This window comes from Maniola hyperantus, chromosome 26 (genome assembly GCF_902806685.2).
Source record: "Maniola hyperantus chromosome 26, iAphHyp1.2, whole genome shotgun sequence".
Classification (NCBI taxonomy): Eukaryota; Metazoa; Arthropoda; class Insecta; order Lepidoptera; family Nymphalidae; genus Maniola; species Maniola hyperantus.
In genome coordinates this window covers 1276893-1292869 of record NC_048561.1, presented here as the reverse complement: position 1 = coordinate 1292869, position 15977 = coordinate 1276893, and the positions used below count along the sequence as shown (strand labels likewise).

At 43.3% G+C, this 15977-nt stretch overlaps 1 protein-coding gene across 11 annotated transcripts in view; it reads left to right on the top strand.

Annotated features, from left to right (window-relative positions):
* The window catches only part of kst (spectrin beta chain, non-erythrocytic 5 kst), a 157598-nt gene that overhangs the window by 119455 nt on the left and 22166 nt on the right, over positions 1 to 15977 (top strand). For all 11 annotated transcript variants that reach the window (XM_069507425.1, XM_069507428.1, XM_069507423.1 and 8 more), the window contains 14 exons: positions 522 to 634; positions 1419 to 1492; positions 2452 to 2578; positions 3197 to 3371; positions 3847 to 3948; positions 5363 to 5473; positions 6961 to 7135; positions 7627 to 7806; positions 8557 to 8681; positions 10739 to 10878; positions 12655 to 12803; positions 13466 to 13647; positions 14656 to 14817; positions 15417 to 15565. In XM_069507425.1, coding sequence (XP_069363526.1) covers positions 522 to 634; positions 1419 to 1492; positions 2452 to 2578; positions 3197 to 3371; positions 3847 to 3948; positions 5363 to 5473; positions 6961 to 7135; positions 7627 to 7806; positions 8557 to 8681; positions 10739 to 10878; positions 12655 to 12803; positions 13466 to 13647; positions 14656 to 14817; positions 15417 to 15565 — 1964 coding nt within the window. The remainder of the gene's footprint in view (positions 1 to 521; positions 635 to 1418; positions 1493 to 2451; positions 2579 to 3196; positions 3372 to 3846; positions 3949 to 5362; positions 5474 to 6960; positions 7136 to 7626; positions 7807 to 8556; positions 8682 to 10738; positions 10879 to 12654; positions 12804 to 13465; positions 13648 to 14655; positions 14818 to 15416; positions 15566 to 15977) is intronic.

Below are 15977 nucleotides of genomic sequence, written 5' to 3'. Positions count from 1 at the left end.
TAAGGAATTCCACCCTCACCACCTGGGTGTCTGGTGCACTTCGACCGTCCGCTGTACCAGATCCTTCTTTCCACGCACATGCAAACTGTGGAACCAACTCCCATCGGCGGTGTTCCAACTAGATTACAACATGGGGTTATTCAAGGGGCGGACCAACAGATTCCTAAAAGCCCGGCAATGCATTGGCGGTTCCTCTGGTGCTACAAATGTTCATGGGCGGCGGTTATCACTTAACATCAGGTGACCCGCCTGCTCGTTAGCTCGCTATCTCTATTTAAAAAACAATAGATTGATACGAGTTGTAACTAGGCCACACCTCTGTTATACAACGGCAAAAACGCCTTTGCATGCTACATCTATTAGAATAAGATCCTGTATTGTGTTTTTTCAATGTTTACTTTGTGTTGTGTGCAATAAAGTGTATAAAAAAAAAAAAAAAAAAAAAAAAATATATAAAGGGACTGAAGTTTTTATTTATTTATATTTTATCCGTTTTTTATTTACTTTTGTCATTTTCACAGGGAACTATCGAACCTTCAGAGTAAAATCCAAAAGCATGCGGCCTTCGAGTCTGAACTCGCGGCCAACAAGAAACGTATAGATGACGTAGCGGCGACCGGAGAGGATCTTATTGGTAAGCAATCTATTTAGCTAATATTGAGCCTCAATAGCTCAACCGGTATAGGAGTGGACTGAAAACCGAAAGGTCGACGGTTCAAATCCCGCCCGTTGCACTATTGTCGTACCTACTCCTAGCACAAGCCTGACGCTTAATTGGAGAGGAAAGGGGAATATTAGTCATTTAATATGGCTAATATTCTTTAAAAACAAAAAAAAAATATGCAGGATATATTCGAACGCTATATTATAGGATCACTTTGTCTGTCTGTCAAGAAACCTACAGGGTACTTCCCGTTGCCCTAGGATCATGAAGTTTGGTAGGTAGGTAGGTAGGTAGGTCTTATATAGTACGGTATAATAACATTGTAAATTGAAAAATTAAAAAGAGCAACCGCCGAGTTTCTTGCTGGTTCTTCTCGGTAGGAACGGCATTCCGAACCAGTGGTAAATTAAAACTACCTGACTATTCATAAGCACTTTTAAAAAGTTTACATGAATAAAAAAACATTCTATTCTATTCTATTCTATTCTATAGCAGACATAAGGAGGAAAATCTGAAACCGTGAATTTGTGGTTACATCACACAAAAAAATTAAATTGTGGTCATGAACTGATAATAATTAGTATTTTCAATTTTCGAAGTAAGATAACTATACCAAGTGGGGTATCATATGAAAGGGCTTCACCAGTGCATTTTAAAACAGATTTTTTAAAAACTGTAGTACGGACCCCTCGTTGCGCGAGCCTGACTCGCACTTGGCTGGTTTTTTGATTTAAAAAAATTCTTTATTGTACAGAAGCCGAACACTACGCATCTCAGGAGATCGCTAGACATGTGGAGGACTTGGAGAACCTGTGGAGAGACCTTATGGTATGTTTTATTACCTTTTTTTTATTTATTCAGATACAAGTTAGCCCTTGACTGCAATCTCACCTGATGGTAAGTGATGATGCAGTCTAAGATGATAGCGGGCTAACCTGGAAGGCGTATGGCAGTTTTTATTAAACCCATACCCCTTTGGTTTCTACACGGCATCGTACCGGAACGCTAAATCGCTTGGCGGCACGGCTTTGCCGGTAGGGTGGTAACTAGCCACGGCCGAAGCCCACCAGACCTTATTCGTATGATGACTGATGAGGTGGGAGGAATCCATGGCCACTCCTCAGTGGGTAACAGATTTGTTTGACTTTCGGTAATCGTTAACTCACATAATTTGCAGTTTTTAAATTGTTTTTGGATATTTAACTGTTTTTAAATTTAATGAAACCTTTTCACATTTCACCATGGTGGACCATTTTTATTCGAGTTTTTTGACTATAAGACACTCTACCGGGCGTGGTGTTGTACTATAATTAATGGTAGGATGGTAGGTAAATGGAACCAGTGGTAGATGCATCCGACCGACTATTCGAAAGTACTTGTAAAAGTTTATTCGAATAAAAAAGATTTTTATTTTATTTTAATGTTCATGTATAGACATGTGAATTATGGTGGTGTCAACAGTAATATTTTACGTGCTTTTTTAATACTTAGAAAACTTTGATTTATCAGATTTATTTTAGAAACTAAGGCCCTGTTACTTTTTGGCAACAGAATAATATGATTGCCAAAAAGTGACAACATTAAACGATAGTGCGTAAATTTTGAAAAAGGGCTCGCCCCATATTTGCTCTAGTTACTTTATTTCTGACACTTAACACAGAGTCTATAGGGTGAATCCTTTCTCAAAATTTACGCGTCTTGTTTGATTGGCGTATTTCTTAGTATCTACAATCTACATCCTTTTATTTCCCTTGGCTCTTATTTTATCACAATATCTTTGTGTACAGTCAGCCGCAAAGTTGCGTCGCGATCGTTTACAAGAGGCGTACCAGGCGCGAGTGTACCTGCGCGGCTTGGACGACTTCACTGCCTGGCTTGACGACGTGGAGTCCCAGCTGCTCAGCGAGGACCATGGTATGCACCCACACACGGACGCACCCACATACCGTCGCACCCATTAACAAATCGGTCCAGAAACCTGGAAAAATCGATGTTCATACATATAAAAAAGTAGCAAAAAAAACGGGCCCAATTGAGAACCACCTCCTTTTTGGAAGTCGGTTAAAAATACCCACCCATGAACGTATAAACCGAGATGTCAATCGGGGTATGCGGAGGGGGGACACCCCACACACACGCACCCATTCTCACACGCACTCACTCGTGTGTGCGTATGTGGGTTAAACGTAAATACTTAAATAGCCATTCACTGATACATCTACACACTCTTAGGGCCTTTGTGCACTCATCCGTATTCGGTTCGTATCCGTCACGTATCCGTGATTGTTCGAAGTGGCCGTCATACAAATACGTACTCATTCGATTACGTATTTGTATGAATTCGTGATTTCACGGATGAGTGCACAAACGGCTTTACTGTCAATTACATCCACATTTATTTGTTTTCCTCTCAGATCAAGTAGATCTGCGCTCAAATACGTCAAAGTACCAAATAAGTGAACTACTTGCTTATCTAACCGACAACTATTTTGGTCGATGCCAGAACTTTTGAAAATTTACTGTCTGTTTCAGGCAAAGACCTGTCGTCAGTGCAAGCGTTGCTCAAGAGGCACGGGCGGCTGGAAGCCGCGGTGGCGGCGAAGGCCGACACGGCGACGCAGCTGGCCGACAACGCGCAGCAACTGGCAGACAACCAGCACTTTATGGCTGAGGAGATACTTGAGAAGGCCGACCAGGCTGTCAAACGGTGAGTGTGTTACCATTACACCCCTACTAGCCTCGCTCGAGACATGGGCGCTTCGAAGTCACAAAGGCCGACAACCCTTACCAAACGCTTAAACCCTTCCGATTCTGTGCGCCGGCGATGGATTATTCGGCCAATATAACCTGACTATAAATTATTACTGAGCTACTTTGTTACTTGTCAAAAATTGTGTTTTAGTATAACACAGGCAAGACAGGGCTATCTTGGCGCGTGGCGAAAATCGGAACTAACGTTGCCGTCAAGTGTCCCCTTTGTTCTTGTTTGAATATTCTAAGCCTTTGTTCTCCAACAGCGCCCCCCTGTCAATGTCATTCAAGTGCTAAGAGAACCTTGTTGCACTGTAGTTAAGTTAACATCCACAGACTTTATTCTCTTCTCTTTTTGATGTTTCTTTCAATTTAATAAAATTATGACTACTTTTATCTGGTATTTTGAGGTTATATTGCTTCGTCGACAGATACCGTCAGCTGCAGGAGCCCATTCAGATTCGTCGCGACAACTTGGAGGACGCAGCGTTGTTGCATCGCTGGGAGAGGGACGCTGACGAGGAGCTGAGCTGGTGAGATTGTCACGCCTTTATTATCCATACTAATTGTATATTACATCCGTGTCATATCAGGAAGACAGCATCAAGACCGGGAGCCGCAGCAGAAACAGCTGAAAACGGCAAGCGGCGCAAGTATGCCTCTCTTATAGAGAGTTACATTTTTGTGCCGTTTGCCGTGGAGACCCTGGGGCCATGGAGTCTTAGTGCTAAAAAAATTTTACGAGACATTTCACCGCGATTAATAGCCTCATCTGGTGACAGAAGGGCTGGCTCATTTTTTGCGCAACGGATCAGCCTGGCTGTCCAGCGCGGAAATGCAGCCAGTATTCTTGGCACCATTCCACGCGGTCATGATTTATATAGTAATTAGATAAGGCTAGCTTTAAGTTTTATTGTAATATTAAAAAAAAAAAAATATTACGATATACATTAGGGCAAATAGCCTTGTACTAGGAGTAGGTACGACTATAGTGCAACGGGTGGGGTTTGCACCGGCGACCTTTCGGTTTGCAGTCCGCTCCTTTGACCATTTTTTTTTTTTTTTTTAAAGAATATTAGCCATGTTAAATGACTAATATTTCCCTTTCCTCTCCAACTAAGCGTCAGGATTGTGCTAGGAGTAGGTACGACAATAGTGCAACGGGCGGGGTTTGAACCGTCGACCTTTCGGTTTTCAGTCCACTCCTTTACCGGTTGAGCTATCGAGGTTAAACTGTTGGGCCGTGAAAAGCTTGCAGACTGACAGACGCACTTTTGCATTTATAATATTACTAGCTGATACCCGCTACTTCGTCCGCGTGGAATTAGGTTTTTGAAAATCCTGTGGGAACTCTTCAATTTTGCGGGATAAAAAGTAGCCTATGTCCTTCCCCGGGATGCAAGCTATCTCTGTATCAAAAGAGATTGCCCATTTTCTTAGGAGCTTTGGGCCCCCCCCTAATATAATTGTTATGTCACCATGGTTTTAATTTTATTTTGTAGACAAATAATTAACTCTTTATATTCTGCAAACGATTTCTATTTATTCACCCTGGTTATAAAGAAATCTTATTTTTTATATTGCTGATATTGAGGTTATATTTAATTAATACTTCTTCAAAATAAATGCATGTTTACGATTCTAACTGTAATTGTGGATATTTTCAATAATATAGTGAAAAAAAGTCGTTATAAAACATAATCGTAAAAAAATAACACATTTAAATAAAAATTAATTTAAGTTTTGACACGACGCGACGCCACAAAAGAGGGCCCGTTCACGGGCGATCTCCTTTCGTTACAATCGCTTGAACGGATGGGCCGTGAAAGGCTTGCAGACAGACAGACACACTTTTGCATTTATAGTATTTATATTTATTATTTAGTTTTTGTATTTATAGTATGGATTATCTGTTGGCAAAATAATAAAATTAAAATGCACCCCCAGGCTGAAGGAGCGCGAAGCGACTGTGTGTTCTGACGAGGCTGGCGCTTCGCTGCCAGAAGCGCAGGCGCTGCTCAAGAAGCACCTGGCTCTCGAAGCAGAAGTCATTGCCAGGTGAGGAACCCCTCCTACTCAAAACTACCCTTAGGATCATGATACAACGCACATCTAACTCTTTGGAGCTATGTGCGTTTCAAGCAATTCCATGAAATTCAAAATCCTGACAGATTGACTGACTTACATATATCAACGCACAGCCTAAACCGCTGGTCTTAGAGACATGAAATTTTGAGGGTGCGTTCTTTTTAAAGAATAGATATCCGCTAAGAAAGGAATTTTTGAAATTCCACCCTTAAGTGGGTTAAATGGGGGATGGAAGTTTGTGTAAAAGTCCGTCATTTTTAAAGTTATTTGCCTGTTTTTGGGTTTTCGGTCACAAATGAAGAAATACGTGTTTCAGGATTTTTGGAAATTCAACCCCCACCTCGATTTTCTAAATTTCACCTGGGCGGTCCGCTAGTCTAAACATAAAAGGAAAAGCTGACTGACTGATCGATCTATCTACGCACAGCTTAAACTATTGGACGGATCAGGCTGAGATGCGATATGCAGATAGCTATTATGACGTAGGCATCCGCTAAGAAAGGATTTTTGAAAATTCAACCTTAATGCCATCTTTTTTTTCGAGGGGGAAATCTTAAGATACCCAATCGGGTTATGTAAAACCCCTCTCGGTGGCCCTCCTCAGCGCGTTATTGAGAGGCTCCGGGAACTCTAAAAAAGTACGCGGCTGGTGCCTCTTTCGCGCGACGTCCGTTCGACTCATCCTGGAGAAAGTGCAGCCACTCTCGACCTGGCAGTCCTAACGCCAGGGACTACTGGATAGACGGATCAGGACATTGATCGACAGATCAGGACGTCGATCGATCATGTTTAGTAGTCTACCCAGGTTCGAATCCCTGCAATTTTTGATATGGATTAAAAAAAATATAAAAACACTAGCTTCTGCTCGCGGCTTCGCCCGCGTGGCCTACAGGAAACATATGGCATTTTTTTTCAGAAACAAACATTATAACATCAGGACGCGCACCCTGAACAGCATCGAATAACACATATAACCTTCCAACCCCCGATTCATCCCTTTAGGGGGGGATTTTCTCATAGCCGTTTCTTAGCTGACACCTAACCTCAAGAAAAAACCTACTTTCCAAATTTCAAGTTAATAATATCAATAATTAAAACTTTCCCATACAAACTTTCATCCCCTATTTTACCACCCTTATGGGAAAATTTTCCAAAAATCCTGAAACACGTGTTTCTTCATTTGTGACCGAAAACCCAAATACTAATTTTTATGCAAATAACTTGAAAAATGACCGACTTTCACACAAACTTCCATCCCCCATTTAACCCACTTAGGGGTGGAATTTCGAAAAATCCTTTCTTAGTGGATACCTACTCTTTACAAAGAATAGACCCTCCAAATTTCATGTCTTTAGGACCAGCGGTTTAGGCTGTGCGTTGATATATATGTCAGTCAGGACTTTGAATTTTATATATATAGACTATCATAAAAATTATAAATTGTCTATTGTCACCAGAGAGTCCACAATAAACGCGGTGTGCACCCGCGCGACGACTCTCGCTAGACGCGGACACTTCGCCGGGAACGAGCTGGAGGCGCGCTCCCGAGACCTGAGACTCGCTCTACGGACACTCCTAGATAGAGCCACGGCTAGATCTGCAGCGTTGAGGGAACGGTGCGAACTGTTGCAGGTATGACTCACACGAGGTCTCAAGGCTCTTTTGGCACTTGAATGGCATTGACAGGGGGGGGGGGGGGGGGGTTGTAGAACAAAGGCTACCAAGTACCAGCAAATAAAATCTCCTCAATTTTACGGAATATATTGACAACTTGCTGACCCTGCGAACTTCGTTCCGCCTAACAGTCGATTCAAATTTTTTAATTTTTTTTAAAATCCCCACGATTTAGGACTTCAGTACTTTGCAGCATCAGGATTGAGGAGTTAGGATCCGAAGTTCAATGATGTAGCCTATGCTTGGTACCTAAAATAATTTTGCATCATCCGCAGTTCCTGAAACATTATAGTTTAGGAGTGCTGTACCCTACATCATCAGGGTTGAGGAGTTGAGACTTGAAGTATTAGTCATTTAACATGGCTAATATTCTTTATAAAAAAAAAACACCCTTTTCCATTTGAATGAATCTGGTTGAAGTTTGCTAATTTCATGGTAATTGCTCCCAGTTGCTAAACGAGATCTGGGAAGCAGAAGCGTGGTTGGCGGAGAGACGCGTGGCTCTGACCGGCGCGGAGGCGGGCCGTGACGAGGAGTCGGTGCTGGCGCTCATGAGGAGGCTGGAAGCTCAGCAGAGGGAGCTCACTGCCTTCCTGCCCACACTCACCAAGCTGAACAAGGCTTTCCAGGTACTTAACCTCCCTCCTTCTCCCATTCCACTCCTTTCCATCCTCTCCCCTCTCCCAACTTCCCTAGTTCTCTGCCTCTCTCTCTCCATTAGATTCTCGTATCCTGTGTCAGTAAGGCGGCGTGATTAGCACTACTTCGTTTCAATTGACGACTTCCCTGGCGCTGTGTCTCCTAAGTGAGTGGTCCCGGGTTCGACTCCCGGCAGGGGCAATTTGGGAAGCAGAAGCCTGGGTGGTGAACAGACGCGTGGCTCTGACCGGCGCGGAGGCGGGCCGTGACGAGGAGTCGGTGCTGGCGCTCATGAGGAGGCTGGAGGCTCAGCAGAGGGAGCTCACTGCCTTCCTGCCCACACTCACCAAGCTGGACAAGGCTTTGCAGGTACTTTGTAGATCCGCGTCTGCCAATGAACGACCACTGTTGGACTAATAGAATAGAATAGAATAGAATTTATTTTATTCAAGTAGACTTATTACAAGTTCTTATGAATCGTTAACTAGTTTAATTTACCACTGGTTCGGAATGCCGTTCCTACCTAGAAGAACCAGGAAGAAACTCGGCGGTTGCTCTTTTCAAATGTTTGATATACAATATTATGCCATGTATAAAAAAGTATTTGCAGTCCTGTGCGTTGCTGGATCGAGCTGCAGGTCATAACAAAACGTTATATAACAAAACTTATATAACGACTTTTATTATATAACATAACAAAAGTCGTTATATAACAAAACAGCATGTTTCATTCTGTGCAGGAGCGAGCGTCCGAGGACGAGCAAGTGAGCAAGAAGCTGGACGAGCTCAAAGCGTCCTACGAAGAGATGAAGCTTCTATCAGCTAAACGCCAGCAGCGGCTGCAGCAGAGCTTGAAATATTTCAAGTAAGTTGTTGAAGTAAATTGTCGCATATCCTGCCATGCTTGGCAGGATACAATTTACTGATTACCTAATTTTTAAGACTCCATGTAAATACAGTGGATTTCATTTATTACGACCTTGGTTGTAGTCAGTGGCGTGCACAGGGTTTCAACCTATATCTAGATACACTTGTGACCTTTTATTCAGAAAATAGCTGAGTTAGAGTCCACAAATGTACTTTATTATAGCTGACAGTGCTAAAAATTGCTAATAGCTGAATAACATGACCTGTGCACCTGCTAGTAACGCTCGCAGCATTACAGCGGTGCCTTCGTGGTGCTTAATAAAGTCAATATACAGGCGAAAGCGTAATATTAGGCTTGTGCAGTGACGGTGGACTCTAATAACTCTTCATAAACGCTTAAAGTACCGATGTGGACCTCATGTGACATCTTATAATGCAGTTTTGTGTTACTTGGGTAAGCATTAGTTAGCTAACTACCTATTTAATGACAGGTCATCATGAAAAACGAGCACATAGCCATTTCAACTAGGTAAGCAGTGCTTTTATGCCTCTATGACCTGCACGCCACTGGTTGTAGTGACCATTTACCTATAGCGACGTTAAATCTAAGTCCCTTGAATTTAAAGCATACATTCATGTGGCTATAGCGACGAAAATAGAGTGGTCCCTTCATCGTCGTTATACCCGAAATCTACTGTAATATTCATGTCCCTACCATATCTGAGCAAAATAAATAAATGATTATGATTATGAAGCTCTCGACTACAGTCTCACCTGGTGGTAAGTGGCGATGCAGTCTAAGATGGAAGCCGGCTAACCTGGAAGGGGTATGGCAGTTTTTATTAAACCCGTTTGGTTTCTATACGTTCAAGCGAAATTCAGTGAAGTACATGTGGCGCTCCAATCGACTCTACAACTATCTCTTACACTCCACCCATACTTAATTTAATGACAGTTATAGAGAATTCAACCCCAGGAGTACGCATATACAAGGTTTTGCATGAAGATAAAATCGTAAAATATTGGCGGGGGACAACCCTCCACCTCCCATGGCCCCACCAACCTCTCGGTTATATGGGCCGAATCGCGGGAGGGCGCCCGTTCGGTACTTGCTCTTGGCATTTTCCCGGGGCGCCTTCTTGACTCCCTACAAATTATTTTGTCTCTTCCTTGTCCCTTATGCTCACTCTCCCCCCTTGGGGGCTAGACGTCACTAACATAGCTGTGATCTCCGCTGCTGCTTCTCCGTGGTGCCGGCCTGGCACCTGCACGCTCCGGCGGGGGACAGGGGAGAATGCTTTGTTGTGATTGGTGGACTCAAAAGTGACGTAATCAAGACAATGTGCGGAATGAGGGTACTGAACGGGCGTGGGCCGACTTTTATGCTAAGCAACTGCCTAAGCTTGGCGATCGGGGGTGTTCGGCTAATAGACGTCTATAGGTGGTGGTCTGTGATGAGTTGATGACAGTATCAGTACCCTTATTTTAAATACAAAAGTGTGTTAGTTTGTCCTTCAATTACGTCGCAACGGGTTGACTTGATTTTTTGCGTGGGTGTAGTCAAAGACCTGGAGAGTGACATAGGCTACTTTTTATACCGGCAAATCGACGAGTTCCCACGGGATATTTTTTTTTTTTTTAATTCAGATACAAGTTAGCCCTTGACTGCAATCTCACCTGATGGTAAGTGATGATGCAGTCTAAGATGATAGCGGGCAAACCTGGAAGGGGATTGGCAGTTTTTATTAAACCCATACCCCTTTGGTTTCTACACGGCATCGTACCGGAACGCTAAATCGCTTGGCGGCACGGCTTTGCCGGTAGGGTGGTAACTAGCCACGGCCGAAGCCTCCCACCAGACCAGACCAGAAATTTAGAAATTATAAAATTCCAAACCCCTGCCGGGAATCGAACCCGGGACCTCCCACTAATAAGACCACAGCGCTCACCACTGCGCCAGGGAGGTAGTCAAGTCAAGATTTTTGAAAACCTAAATCCACGCAAACGAAGTCGTGGGCATCAGCTAGTTTTATATATAAAAAATGTTTCATCCAGGTTCGTCCAAGAGTGCGAGGAAGTTCAGGAATGGATCAGCGAGCAAATGGCCACGGCTGCCAGCGAGGAGTACGGGCTGGATGTGGAGCACGTGGAGACCCTGCAGCAGGCCTTCGACAATTTCCTCACGCAGCTGCATGGTGAGTCCAGCTTCTACATTAATTCCAGGAGTCTATATCTTGGAGAGGAAGCTAAGGCGCCGTCCTATTGTCATCGCTCGTGCGATGATGCGTGCGTCCGACGAACATGATCGCGCGTCCGAGCGTTCAAACTAACTGTGTTCTACTGAATGTCCTATTGAAGACCGCGCGATCATGCGATGCAGTGTTTCCATATGTAAATTGAGAATTACCGTGTTCAAGGGTTAAAATTACGGTGTTTCTAGATTAAATTACGGTGGATTAGCTAAAAGAATACCGTGTAAATTACCGTGTCATTTTTAAAAGAAAAAACGTCACGAATTAGCTTTTTAATCAGCTATTAATATTATTCTGAATCTGACTCTCCTAGCATAGCAATATCTTTTTCATATACGGATTTATTCATATTAATATTTTGTTAAATCTCATTAGTTTTACATTTTACTCCTTCCTAATTGCTTGAATAAGGACGAAATACTACTATTACGCAGTATATTATGAATTTTTAACGTGATTTTGTATTACGGTGACACGGTCAAGGTAATGGCCATATTACCTTGACGGTAGATTAGGGCTGAATTACGGTGCATCTACGGTAATTACCGTGTACATGGAAACACTGATGCGATGCGTTCATATTGTCTAGTATTCGTCGCGCGACCATCGACGCACGCACGATCACCGATCAAACATACTGTAGGGCGATTGTCTAAAACCTGCATCAATCAACCAACCAATTCCACCACCAACCAACCAACAAAACCTACCAACCACCAACCAATTCCAAACCAACAAACAACCAACAACCAACCAACAAATTCCTAAAAGGCCGGCAACGCATCGGCGGCTCCTCTGGTGCTGCAAATGTTCATGGGCGGCGGTAATCACTTAACATCAGGTGACCCGCCTGCTCGCTTGCTCGCTATATCTATTAAAAAAAAAAAAAAAAAATCATTATTACAATCTCAATTGTTCTGATTGGCTGAATTTGTGCGATTCTTGTTGCAACAATGCATTGTGGCCAATAGTGAGCGAGCATTAACCAATCAGAGATGATTGCGATCGTGACATTGTAGCTGTCAAACAACCGCGGTAGGGCCTCTGATCTGTACTGAATGTCCTAATGGCGCTCGCGCTACCACGTGGGGAAGACTTGTTTGTGTTGTTATAAAGTATACTATGTGGTCCACGTCACGGTCCACGAAACTTCAGTGGCCCTACCGCGGTTGTTTGACAGCTACAATGTCACGATCGCAATCATCTCTGATTGGTTAATGCTCGCTCACTATTGGCCACAATGCATTGTTGCAACAAGAATCGCACATATTCAGCCAATCAGAACAATTGAGATTGTAATAATGATTGATGCAGGTTTTAGACAATCGCCCTACAGTATAGTGATGACGTCACTAAAATGGCGGCCACGCTCATTAGCAATTTGCAGGACTAATAACTCTTCTTTAAAAAGCAGCATAAAGATGAATAATGAAAGTAATATTTAAAAGAAATACCTACTTATCTTGGGAATAACAGCGCATTGGGCGCATAAAAGATAATGTATGATGCAAGTACAATGATACTCTCGATACGATACTGTATTTTCTAATGGCGATAGCATACTTAGATTAATTATTTATTGGTCTCGGACGATGGTGTCCATGATATTATAATATCAACTTGCATATATTATTTTTGCATTATTATTACAAGTATGCAAGTGGATCTATTATTCGATCTATATCGATAACTTGTAATTAAACCTACATATATTTCCAGCCAACGAGGGCCGCATCGAAGCAGTCTGCGAAGCGGGCCACGTGCTGCTAGAAGAGAACACGCCAGAAGCAGACAGAGTGAAGCAGAGGATAGAGGACATCCGCGGACTGTGGGACGACCTCAAGGAGTTGGCTATAGCAAGACAAGAGGTATACATTTCCGCAGCTCCGTGCGTCCGTCTGTCTGTCAGCGGGCTGTCTCGTGAACCGTAATAGGTTCTTCTTCTTCTTCGTCTTCTTCTTCTTCTTCTTCTTCTTCTTTTTAATCGGTCACTCTTGACAGAGTGGTCGTGGCTATGAATTCTTCACAGCTAGCTGCTCGTGCGATCTCCCTCCGTAATAGGTAGAGAATTTAAATTTTCTTAGAATATGTATTTCTATTGCGGTCCGTCCGTCCGTTCATCCGTCCGTCCATACGGCAGTCAGTCTGTCTATCACCGGGCTGCATCTCGTGTATCGTAATAGATAGAGAATTGAAATATTCAGACTGTGTATTTCTATTGCCGTCCGTCCGCCCGTTCATCCGTCCGTCTGCCGTGCGTTTGGTATAGATCGGGTAAACGGATGGGCCTTTAAGAATCGCGAGGGAACTCTTTGATTTTTCGATTTTCCGGGATAAAAGGTGTTCTTTCCCGGGATGTAAGCTAACTGTGTGCCGAATTTCATCAAAATCGGTTTAGCTGTTGAACCGTGAAAAGCTAGCAGACAGACACACTTTACGCATTTCTAATATTAGTATGGATATGGATTTATTTAAATAATAAGTTAACTGTTTTTATGGCCAAAGGTTTAAAGTATGGTTCCCTCACCAGGCATTGGCTGGAGCTCGTCAGGTTCACGAGTTCGACCGCTCCGCGGAAGAAACCCTCGCGTGGGTCGCTGAGAAGGAGGCGGCTTTGCAGCTGCTCAGGGCTTTGCACCAGCTGAGAGCGCTGCGAGCTGATCTCCAGGCTATACGGGACCAGCATCAACATCTGACTCAGGAGGCAGAGAGGTAAGGAACTGCTCCTGATTCCTTGGTCTTGAAAGGTTTGACTCTTGAAAGGTTTCTAGTTTTTATGTGGGCGACATCCAGCTCAGAACAAATACCTGTAGAAGTAACCCTAATGTGACTCTTACTGTTAGAGCGAGATAGCTAAATACATTTAAGCTCTTATTGGAACGTGACACAATGATAATTTTTTGTCCTTATCACTGTGGTCTGTGTTTTTTTGTTTGTCTAGATTTATTTGTACGTGAAATATTGACAAACAACGTGAAGTGAGATTATGTTGACTCGATTATTTTAAGGAAATAATTGATTTGTTTTGTTGTTTTGTTGTTTTTGAAGTAATTGTGAAATGGTGGGTTGCAGTATACTAGGCTACAATAGCCGAAGCGAACGTAAAATATACGGAATAACATTTCCCAACTGCTTGAGCGAGAGGGACTGAGGTGGCCATGCTAGTTGCATATCAGTACCTCAGTACCCTTATTGTAAATGCGAAAGTGTGTTTGTTTGTTGGTTTGTCCTTCAATCACGTCGCAACCGTGCAACGGATTGACGTGATTTTTTGCATGGGTATAGATAAAGACCTGGAGAGTGACATAGGCTAACGGAGCTAAGGCTCTGGGAAACTTTTATTTCGAGAAAACAAAGAGTTCCCACGAGATTCTTAAAAACCTGATTCCACGCGGACGAAGTCGCGAGCATAAGCTAGTCTATATATATAAAAGGAAAAGGTGACTGACTGACTGACTGACTGACTAACTGACTGACTGACTGACTGATCTATCAACGCACAGCTCAAACTACTGGACGGATCGGGCTGAAATTTGGCATGCAGATAGCTATTATGACGTAGGCATCCGCTAAGAAAGGATTTTTGAAAATTCAACTCTTAAGGGGGTGAAATAGGGGTTTGAAATTTTGTAGTCCACGCGGACGAAGTCGCGAGCATAAGCTAGTTTATAATATGAGTATAGTGATTATACCATAGTTACAATTTTTTTAATTCAACAGGTTGGGCGCAGCCTTCCCAGATGCAAAGGAGCATGTTCTGGCAAAACTGGAAGACGTGACGGATTCTCTAGCGGCGCTAGAGGATAGGGCGGCACATAACGAGCATCAGCTCGAACTGGCAGACCAGCTGCAAGCCTACTTCGACAAGTACCAGGAACTTACGTGAGTATCCGGATTTTGGGCTTATACCCGAGTGCGAGTGAGGCTTGTGCAACGAGGGTTCCGTACTACGTATTTTTCGACATATTGCACGATAATTCAAAAAATTCCTAAAAGGCCGGCAACGCATCGGCGGCTCCTCTGGTGCTGCAAATGTTCATGGGCGGCGGTAATCACTTAACATCAGGTGACCCGCCTGCTCGTTTGCTCGCTATATCTATTAAAAAAAAAAAAAACTATGCTGCATAAAAATAAATAAAAATCGGTTTTAGAATGTACAGGTGAAGACCTTTCATATGATACCCCACTTGATATAGTTATCTTACTTCGAAAATTGAAAATACTAATTATTAGTTCATGACCACAATTTAAATTTTTTTGTGTGATGTAACCACAAATTCACGGTTTTCAGATTTTTCCCCGAATGTCTGCCAATTGCCATAAGACCTAGGTACCTACCTGCCCAATTTCATGATTCTAGGTCAACGGAAAGTATCCTGTAGGTTTTCTTGACAGACACGTCGGACAGACAGACAACAAAGCGATCCTGTAATCCTTTTCCTTTTGAGGTACGGAATCCTAAAAATGTCCATTTCCCCCAGGGCGTGGACAAACGAGACCCTGGCTCGGGTGACGGCGCCGGACCTGAGCGCGGACGTGGCGGCGGCGGAGCGGCTCGTGGCGCGGCACCGGGACATCGCCGCCGAGATGGACGCCAAGGACGAGAGCTTCCAGACCTTCTACGCTGATGGTAACCACTTTTTTTTTTAAAGATAAACACCCCAAGATATTTAGAGGCTAATTTGGCTTAACCTTCCAAGTGATCCCGAAATAGCAGGAAAGCTGTGATAGCCTAGTGGTTTGGACGTCCGCCTTCTAATCGGAGGTCGGGGGTTCGATCCCGGGCACGCACCTCTATTTTTTCGGAGTTATGTGCGTTTTAAGTAATTAAATATCACTTGCTTTAACGGTGAAGGAAAACATCGTGAGGAAACCTGCATGCCTGAGAGTTCTCCATAATGTTCTCAAAGGTGTGTGAAGTCTACCAATTGGTAGACTATGGCTAGAACCCTTCTCACTCTGAAAGGAGACCCGTGCTCTGTAGTGAGTCGGTGATGGGTTGATCATGATGATGATCCTGAAATTGAACCTCATTCGAAATG